Source organism: Solenopsis invicta, chromosome 9, assembly GCF_016802725.1.
Source record: "Solenopsis invicta isolate M01_SB chromosome 9, UNIL_Sinv_3.0, whole genome shotgun sequence".
Classification (NCBI taxonomy): Eukaryota; Metazoa; Arthropoda; class Insecta; order Hymenoptera; family Formicidae; genus Solenopsis; species Solenopsis invicta.
Genome location: NC_052672.1, coordinates 2,436,757 through 2,447,597, shown reverse-complemented (window position 1 = coordinate 2,447,597; position 10,841 = coordinate 2,436,757). Strand labels below are relative to the sequence as shown.

Sequence of the window (10,841 nt, the reverse complement as noted above, 5' to 3'; positions counted from 1 at the left end):
TCCAAAAGTTTCCACGAAATGATATTAGTCGTCGTCTCAAAACTGTTGAGTTTCTGCTAATTTATTTATGTATTTTATGTAGTATAAAATTAAGGTAGTTAGACCTAAATTGATAAGTCAATAACAAACTAAAACATATCGCTAAATTTAAGTGAAATATATCATTATGTAAAATTTAAAATAAAAAAACAAAGTTTTTTACATATTTACAATATTAAAACATAATGAAATAAATTACAATTTAAGAAAAAAAGAAAACTTATGTATATCACATAATGAAAGATAATTCTTTGTCGCCCCTTGATAGTGTCATACCTACCAAACTTTCTCAATCCTTAAGAAAATTTATAAACAATTATATTAGTTCAGGGCTCTCAAAACTTAAAACAATTAGAAAAATAAGCTAGTGAGAGTCAGCGCGGGTAAAAGTGCGCAATCACAAGTATCAATATTATACAAATAATTTATTCATTAACAACTCACAAACAAATTCATATATAGGCAAAAATTTATCCAAGGCATCATTAGTCGTCATCAGTTCAAATGGATGAGTTACGAAAATACAGTCCTAATTAAAATAATTATTCAACATCTGAAACAAAACATACGATAGCTATATAGATAAGTGTCAATTTCTGCGACACTGCCACGGGTAAAGATGCCACTGCGGATTTGTCAAATCGTTGGTGACTTGACTGCTTCCCGTTTTTAGTAACTGATTAACAGCTATAATTTTTTATTTTTTATTGATATGTTGAAAATGACTTCAAAGCAAATCGAAACGTTCGTTTGTGATTTGTTAATAAATAAATTATTTGTATAATATTGATACTTGTGATTGCACACTTTTACCCGCACTCTCTCTCACAGTCTATTTTCCTAATTGTTTTAAAATTTATAAAATCAAAACTTTTTATTGACTGAAACTTTATATTATACGGTAAATATTCATGGTCTTGTAACACATGTTTTCTCACGAATTCAACTACTTGAAATTAGTTTTTCATTAACTTCTTTAATTTTTTAATACTATATGAAAAATTGGTGTCGCATCATGGCAGAAATGATTACAATGATGGATATGAAAAATTCGGCGGTATATGTTTGAATGATTTATATATCAGGAACAGTAAATGGAGCTCATATTTTACATGCATATATAATAATATCTAAATTATTTGACATGAAAGTTTCAAGACATTCTTGAATCTATGTGTTTAGGGGTCTAATTATCTTACTAGGAATGAGAACGAGGGATCCCTAGTTCGTATCTCAAGATGGTTTTAATTTTTCCGCCACCTACATTTGTATAACCATTTTTCTACAGTTTATCCAACAATTTTACTACAAATGATTAACATTACTGCATTTTCTTAGATTATATAATTTGTTATTATTTTTATTACAATTTTGTAATACAGAGTTGAGGTTTATTTGTTCATTAATTTATAGCTGCTGATTTTTTTTTCTAAGTGTAAGTACGCAAAAATGTCAAGACACTTTAGAATCGAGGGGCGTGCGATCAGTATGAAATTAATGGCAATAATCTCAATCAGAATCTCGCTCTGTATACACCGAGGAGAGCTGCGCGTGCATCAACTCATCGATACTACCGCGTGTAGCCTTGTGCGTTACGTACGGGAATTACTTACGTGCCTGTGGCTTAGCTATTTACGCCGGGACGCCTCACCTTGATTCCTCATGTAAATTGCGTCGTTTCCGGCTGACGGATCTCAGCCCCGGACACGGAACGTTGCTTTCGCTGTGTATACGGCCTGCATCGTCGTCGAATCGATGCCGTCGTCGCGTGTTCCTTCCGCTTCTCGTCCTTGTCCCTCGTCTGATCTTCTATCCTCTCCCATTTGGGTTATCTGATAACTCTGCCTCTTGTTCCGCTATTCGTCTACGACTTGTGACACATGCAGGTGCATCGAGGCGCTCGATCCGTTAAGGCGAGTTGCACGATGTGCGAGCAAATTAGATCGCGAGTAATCGACGGGGATGTTTTCGACGCGCCGTGCGATGAAAACGCAACGAACAAGATGTAGTCCTGGAACGACAATTTTTTTTAGATAAAGAAGATGCGCACTTTTCTTCCTCAGCTAAGCAACGTATTGCATTCGTCAAGCGTGAATTATTAAGCGTTTTACAAAAAAAGAATAAAAAAAGAAGAAAGGAAGAAGGAAAGAGGAAAAGAAAAGCTCCGAGTTATTAAAATGCGTCGCTCTATGTCTGCAACTGAGATAAGCATGCGCACGCGCGCGCAAAAAAATTCTATCGTTTCGCAGCCAATTACAGATTAAATTTACAATTTTAATTACAATGTGTACAAATCGATTCGTTAAATTACGGCGCACAATTAGTGAACATCTATTCGCCGCCACACCGTTAAAAGTATCAGTACAAAATTACCTTTTCAAAAAAAAGTTAAAAAAGGAGCCAAGTATGTATGTACTCCTTAAATCTTTATTTTTTTCTACAAAATCCATACGAGTACTATCTTTGTATCCTCATTGAAAAGTTTTCTTATTCTAACCCATGTGTTACTTTCTTTAGTTTCTATACAAAACCTAAGTACTATCTCTGTATTATCATTAAAAAATCTTTCCATTTCAACCCAAGTCATATTTACTTAAAAATAAATAGCTTAAATTTAAACCAACCTAAATATATTTTTCCAAAAAAATAAATGAAATCTTTAAATTGCGCCAATTATAAAGAGAATATATTGATGTACTGTTTAAAATAACTGTTGTACTACTTTTAAAAAATAAAATCCAATTGATAGAATTTTTCTTTTTTTACTTAAACCCAAGTGGTGATATCGTTAATTTCAGCTGGTTGAAGTTTGGAACGTTCCTGAAGCGATTTTTAAAAAATAATTTGTTGCTGTTCTCCTGACATAGAGAAAAGGCTATAGTGCCTAGATAGAATGTAGAAAAAAGCGGAAACGATACAGGTTGCGGACGACCCCTTACGAGCCAAAAACCACCCTCAAACACACTTAAAAAATTCTAGACACCACAAAAATAAATTGTCGCTTTTCTCCTTTCTCTGAGAGAAAGTTATGATCCTTAGAAAGAAGGTAGAAAAAAAGCGGACCCAATATAGGGTGCGGAAGACACCCTTACGAGCCAAAAACCACCCTCAAACACATTTAAAAAATTCTAGACACCGCAAAAATGAATTGTCGCTTTTCTCCTTTCTCTGAGAAAAGGTTATGAGCTCTAGAAAGAATGTAGTAAAAAAACGGACCCAATACAGGTTGCGGAAGAGACCCTTACAAGCCAAAAACCACCCTCAACACATTTAAAAAATTCTAGACACCGTACAAATGAATTGTCGCTTTCTTAATAATAAATTAAAATTGTGTCATCACGGCAATATAGCTTCAATTTGTGGAATTGTTACTTTATGTCAAAACATAATTTTAATTAATTAATAAAACTTGTAAATCTCTTTAAACAATTACTTTTTAAAATAATCTATATTAGGAAATACCCAATAAACACAGATCAGTATAAGATACGTATAATAATCATTATAACCATACGTATTTTACGGTATAAAAACGTATAAGATAAACGTATATAATCCGTGGACATGTCCGCAACCCATCCCATTTTTTTTACATATTTATATATACGTAAAAAAAATGTATATATGTAAATGTATTATAAACATATTTATGAATACGTTTATAATATATAATGTATATACATATAATAACCATTATAATACGTATTATACGGTACAAGAAACGTATGAGATAAACGTATATAATCCGTGGACATGTCCACAACCCATCCCATTTTTTTTACGTATTTGTAATCGTATTCATAAACGTATTAATAAATATGTTTATTGACATAATATTAAAACGTATCTTTAGGCTTCTATATTGCGTTTATCAATAATTCATAAATAATACATTTGGAATACGTTAACGTAAATACACGAAAACGTATTATTACGTCGATTACAAACGTACGTATTTATATTGTATGGACATATTACACGGAATAAAAAATATGATTCTCTGAACCTTTATATACATGAATACATCAAAGTCCATAGAGCCAAATTTTTCGTACCCTATATATTATAGTTTATGCATAATATATGTATATATATATATATATATGCATGTAGTATCCATATACATACATGTAGATAAGTAACAATTTAAAAAAACAGGTAATTAAAGCTTACAATTTATTATAAGAGTATTATAAAATGACATTAAAGTTACACACAATATACAATAATAGTTTCAATATAAATTTAAAAAAAATTATTAGTAGTTTCTTAAGTGGATTTAAAAAAATACGTAATAAAATGAAATTGATTAGTTCTTTTGAGTAATATAGAACAGCATCCAAATATAAATGAATTATAAAATAAAAAATACGTTACAAAGTAAATTAAAAGAATAATTATTTTTCAATGCTAAACTTATAATAGTTTCTGAATAATAGAATAGTGTAACCGATTATTAAATGTTTTACATAAAATATGTTAGTATACCTTGATTATAAAGAATGGTACATTAATTTTCTATAAAATAATTAAGAAAAAAATACATACTGAAGTGAATTATTATATATCACGATATAAAAGTAATTAATTAGTTTTTTTGGTACTAGAATAGCTTAAACGATTATTTGCTAATTTTAACCAGTCTTTTACTGCGTTTTCAATAGTTTTATCTCCTATATTTGGTCCACTTATCTCATTGAAGGCGAGTCTAGCACTTCCTGAAAAAATGAATATATTTACACGGTATTTTTATTTATTTAGATTTGAGATAAATTTAATAATTTTATTATTGTATTATATTGTTTATTATTTATATGTTGTACCATATATAACGTCCATGAGCTTTTTTCCTTTAAAACCTATCTTATTTTTTCGTCCAGCCCAATTAAAATGTGTCGCTAATTTGTTAGTTAATAGAAATCTTAACATGCTTATCACACAACAACGTTGATTTTCACCACCGATTGAGGCTAATCTTGTACGCTGTAACGAAAGAAAGAAACGTTTTATAATTTATAATATAAAACACGTACATATAATAAGGTGATCCTTATTTTTTCTATACTTTGTAAGTACGATAGAACAATACCTTATGAAAATTTTTTCAAATCTTTTTGTAGCACCCTCTAGCATGTTTTCAATGTAAGAAAAAATAATCTTTGTAAAACTGCAGCTCAATCGGATAACAGAGAAACGTGCTTCCAGACCTTTGAACTTTTTTTGGTAAAGCACAAAGAAATCAATTTTCTATGAATATCTTTTAATTTATTAAATATACAAAAAAAGTTTCAAACTAAAGTTGCGGAAATAAATAAAGGTGCCTTTTATATTTTATTCATTTTTTCATATAATAAACGGTTTTTTAAAAAATCCAAGAAATTAAAGAAAAATATTAACATGATTGCTAATGACGCAATTTTTTGGGGGTTTTCTTTTTATCCGATCGAGTTGCAGTTTCACACAGATTATTCTTTCTTAAATTGAAATCATAAAAAGTTCAAAAAAAATTTTGATCAAGAATAAAATAAAAACCACCCTAAAGTAATTAAATAGAAAAAAGAAAACTATTAATATATTCTTAAGGATTTCTAATATATTCATTTGTGCTTACATAATAATTGAAGTTTTCTTCAACTGCTAATAATTTCTCCATTTCCTCAAATTGTTCCACAGTAGAAAGAGGAAGTTCAGGAAGTCCTTCAGGTTTTGCCCATGTTGCCATTCCTGAATTCATATTCTGTTGTCGCTGAAGTGCATTAATTTTTGACAGAACTTGCTCATATGTAATTTCTATGCTTTGTAAGTATGATAGAACAACACGCTGAAATTCAGTTTCAGGCAATTGTACAAAATTTCTTATGCGAGAAATCTTGGTAATAGAACAAGAACTAGACGTCTCCGTAATAGATTTATGCTGCTGATCTGTTTTATCTGTTTCCATGGTATTAGGGGAAGTCTGTTCAATATTTTGATTTTCAAGTTCTCCAAATGATTGTTTATTTATTCCACTGACAGAATGAATAGGTTCAATAACAGGGGCAACTGATTGCAATAAAGATTGTACACTTGTTACTTGATTTTGAAGCGGATTACTAATTGTTCTTTGCAGTAAAGAATCTGTATTGTTCTTGTCTTTCTTCTTAAAAATAGTCTTTTTTCTTTTCTTTATTTTTTCAGTATCTAAATTATTATTTTTGTTTACATTTTCATCATTTGTTGAAGAATTCTCTGTAAAATCTTCTGTAGAATCTTCTGTAGAATCTTCTGTATTAGAAGACGTATTTGAAGACGGACTCGGACTTTTTCTCATTTTCTTTCGTTTTTTAGATGACATCTTGGGGGTTTTTTGTTTTTTTTTACGTTTTCTAATTGACGTAGTGTCCGAATCACTGTTTTCTGTTTCATTCTGTTTAGAGCCAACCAAATTATTTTGTTCATTTATTTCTTTTTTTTTATATACTGCATTATCTGATGAAGTGACTTGTTCAATATAATTATTCATGAACGCTTCAGCCGCATCATAATCATCTAAACATTCAAATATATAAATATTAAAGATTATTATACATATAGTAAGCTTACATTGTTTGACGAATATATGATTAGTATACCGTCTGTATGTAAAACAGCATTAATGTCAAATTTTTTCCATGACGATTGGTAGATTGTATTAGATTTTACTAGTGCTTTAAATTTGACATCAGATTTGGTGTTTGGCCAGTAACAAACTGAATTATTATCTGTTAACCAGATAAGAGGAACGACTGCACATTCCTTCTGAGTACCGTTTAAAAATTGCAGCACTGCATAATTACTCATTGCAACCAGCGGAATTTGTATTGTGTATCTTTTCTGTATCTTTTTCTGTATTTTTTATAATATATTTAGAAAAGAAAAGTCCTAAATTAATATTTATAACAATAGAACTATCTCAATTATAATTTGTCAACTGATATTTTTATTTGTATAAGAATGTATTGTATACATTTTTATACAAATAAAAATAACAGTTGACAGATTATAATTAAGATAATTCTATTTTTATAAATGTTAATTTAGGATTTAATAAATAGGATAATAAATATAATAATGAATTAAATAATAATAAATTATAAGTGGCTAAAATTTTTTGTAATATTTAGAACAAATTCTCCACGCAATTAAAATAATTAAAATTTTTCTCATAATTTATATACATCTCCATAATATTTAAGAATGCAATTGTCTATTCATGTTAAGTATATGTAAAAGTGTTATGTCAAATTAATGTATATAAATCGATATAATCATATTAAATTATTTATTTCTTTGTTAGTGCTTTATTGGAAATGCAGCATATCCATTTTTAAATGGAAAAAGTAGGCATTTATGATTTATTTCTTCTACGAAGAATGTAATTGATAAGTCAAAACCGTGGAGAAAAAATATTCCTAATTTAAAAGATGGAATAAGAATGTTGTATACATCATGCATATATCTAAATGGTGTTCCAACACATTTATAACGTCCCTCTATGTAAATAATATGTTTAATTTCTACAATTCTATTATAAATCGAAACAATGTTGTTTGGTCTTTTTACAGAAAGTTTGAAGCGTTTAGTTATTAAAGTAAGGCATCTAAATAAACTTTCATTTTGTGATTGACCAATAATTTGTTTTGGAATATACTCTGTTTTCATGGAGCAATTTAAACATGAAGAATCTAGTTCTTCAATTCGATTTGCTATTTGTTGAAGTGGAAGCCTAGTACCACGAACTAATCTTTTTATCTTACCTAAATAATTTTCATATGGAAAACAACTAAAACTTTCTAATGACCCATACGTTTCAACATCTTTACAAATGTAAAGTAAAGAATGTATATTATATACTACAAAGCATGGACTATATATTTTTGCTGACTGTTGAACGAATTGAAGTATAGCTTGCTTGGCAATATACAAATATGAAGCAATTAATGTTTTGCTGCATAATATTGTTACAGCTACATGTAACAATAAAAGATGATTATATTTTTCGCCGTCTAAATTATTATACATTACAATAGGCGAAAGATATTTTATAAAATTCCGGAATTCTAAAGCCTTCCATCTTTTTATCTCCAGAAAAGTACGAGGTTTTCTAACAAATTCGTTTGGTATAAATTTTTGTAATTGTTTCATCATATAATTTATATTAGCTAAATTTCCTTTCGATAATTTATATTTACGTGCTCCCTCTATCCAATAGTGTATTATAATCCGTTTTACAACACCTAAATATATTAAGTGCATAGGATCTAAAGGGAATTGTGTTACTAATCCTATATCTTTTATTTTAAGTAATGGAGATATACCTTTAATATGTGTAGAGTTAATAGTACCAATTTGATATAATAAAAAATCATTATCTTTCCTTTCTTCATATTCTTTTTTGACCGGATAGTATAATTTCTTTTTTGAATATGATTTTCGAAATTTCTCATGCTCCTTATTAGAAGCTTCAGTTTTTGCTACTATGCAACATTTTTCACAACCATGTTTACTTGTATGCCCTATAATCAGTTTTAACAATGCTCTCGCTGGTGCATCACAAATAAAAGATCTTATTTTTATTTTAAATATACTGCCTTTAAATTTAATACCATTTAATATTAAAGAATTTAATTCTTTTATGAAATTATCTAAAAATAATTCCAACGGATTAGGTTTTCCGGTTCCACAAAATAAACCTATCATACAAGGCGAATCATCAATTAATACATCACTTCGTAGTAATATAGGCCAAATCTGAGTTGAACTACTTTTGAACAGTGGTAAACCGTCAATGTTAAAATCCAATTGAATAATATTATCTATATATTTTTTACTAATATATTTTTTAAACCATGTTCTAATTTTTGTTTTAATTTTATTTCTATACCAAAATAACACATATCACCATTACTTAAACTAAACATTTTTGTTTGTTTTGGAGTCATTAACAAAGTTCTTGCAGTAAGTGGTAAATCAGTACAAAATTACCTTTTCAAAAAAAGGTAAAAAAAAGGCGGTATTTATGTGTGTGCGCGCACCTTATCTTTAATTTTACCTAAAAACACAAGTGATACTATTTCTGTATTTTAACAAAGAAATTTTTCTATGCTAACCCATGTGGTACTCTCTTTAATTTCTATACAAAACCTAAGTGATTGTATTTCTGCATTTTCGTTGAAAAATCTTCCTATTTCTAACCCAAGTAGTATTTACTTAAAAATAAATATTTTTTATTTATTTAATCCAACCTAAATGTATTCTTCCCAAAAAATGTATGAAATCTTTAAATTGCGTCATTTATAAAGAGAATATGTTGCTCTTTGAAATAATTGCTGTACTACTTTTAACAAATAAAATGCAAGTGATAGTATCTTTATTTTTTAAATAAAATCCAAGTGGTATCTTTAATTCCTTTCTAAATAAAATTCGAGTGATACTATCTGTGTATTTCTATTGAAAAATTTTTCTGTTTTAACCTAAGTAGATGTACTTAATTTTAAAAAGTTTCAAAGGAATATATAACATTTAATCTTAAAGAATTAAGGAAAAAACAGAAATGACAAAGTTTTATTAAAATATAAAATTTTTTAACTACAAAAAATTGCTGCTGCTAGATAAAAAAAGCAATGAAAAGAATTGACATAAGAAAGAATGCGATGAATGTAACACTTGTAAGATACGCGTTATAAAATAAAGTAATTACGCGAAGTAAGTTAATGAGTAAATTTCTTCAACACTTGTTTCTTTTACAAGTAACATTGTAAATTATTATCTTTTACAAGTAACATTGTAAATCATTATAATTTTTACAAGTAACATTGTAAATTATTATAATTATCTAAGTTACCATAACTATTATAATAAATATTTTACAACATTTTATTTAGATATTTAAACATCTAGCAGCGGCAATTTTTTGTAGTTAAAAAATTTTATATTTTAATAAAACTTTCTCATTTCTGTTTTTTCCTTAATTCTTTAAGATTAAATGTTATATATTCCTTTGAAACTTTTTAAAATTAAGTACATCTACTTAGGTTAAAACAGAAAAATTTTTCAATAGAAATACACAGATAGTATCACTCGAATTTTATTTAGAAAGGAATTAAAGATACCACTTGGATTTTATTTAAAAAATAAAGATACTATCACTTGCATTTTATTTGTTAAAAGTAGTACAGCAATTATTTCAAAGAGCAACATATTCTCTTTATAAATGGCGCAATTTAAAGATTTCATACATTTTTTGGGAAGAATACATTTAGGTTGGATTAAATAAATAAAAAATATTTATTTTTAAGTAAATACTACTTGGGTTAGAAATAGGAAGATTTTTCAATGAAAATGCAGAAATACAATCACTTAGGTTTTGTATAGAAATTAAAGAGAGTATCACATGGGTTAGCATAGAAAAATTTCTTTGTTAAAATACAGAAATAGTATCACTTGTGTTTTTAGGTAAAATTAAAGATAAGGTGCGCGCACACACATAAATACCGCCTTTTTTTTACCTTTTTTTGAAAAGGTAATTTTGTACTGATATCACGCGTTTTGTAGTGTTAAGCAATAATATACTTTTGTAGACTTAAAGTTAAACGTAATTACCACATAGGTTAGCATAGAAAAATTTTTCTGTTAAAATACACAAATAGTACCACTTGGGTAAATACTACTTGGGTTAGGAATAGGAAGATTTTTCAATGAAAATGCAGAAATAGAATCACTTAGGTTTTGTATAGAATTAAAGAGAGTACCACATGGGTTAGCATAGAAAAATTTCTCTGTTA

At 28.0% G+C, this 10,841-nt stretch overlaps 1 protein-coding gene across 1 annotated transcript; it reads right to left on the bottom strand.

The window, feature by feature from the left end:
* Positions 1-4,386: 4,386 nt before the first annotated feature.
* On the bottom strand, positions 4,387-6,655 carry LOC105206309 (NKAP family protein-like). The gene is made up of 3 exons (XM_039453798.1): positions 5,651-6,655; positions 4,863-5,022; positions 4,387-4,757 (listed from the first exon to the last, which is right to left on the bottom strand). Exons 1-3 carry the CDS (start codon positions 6,539-6,541, stop codon positions 4,624-4,626), a joined length of 1,185 nt encoding a protein of 394 aa, XP_039309732.1. The 5' UTR covers positions 6,542-6,655; the 3' UTR covers positions 4,387-4,623.
* Between the last annotated feature and the right edge of the window lie 4,186 nt (positions 6,656-10,841).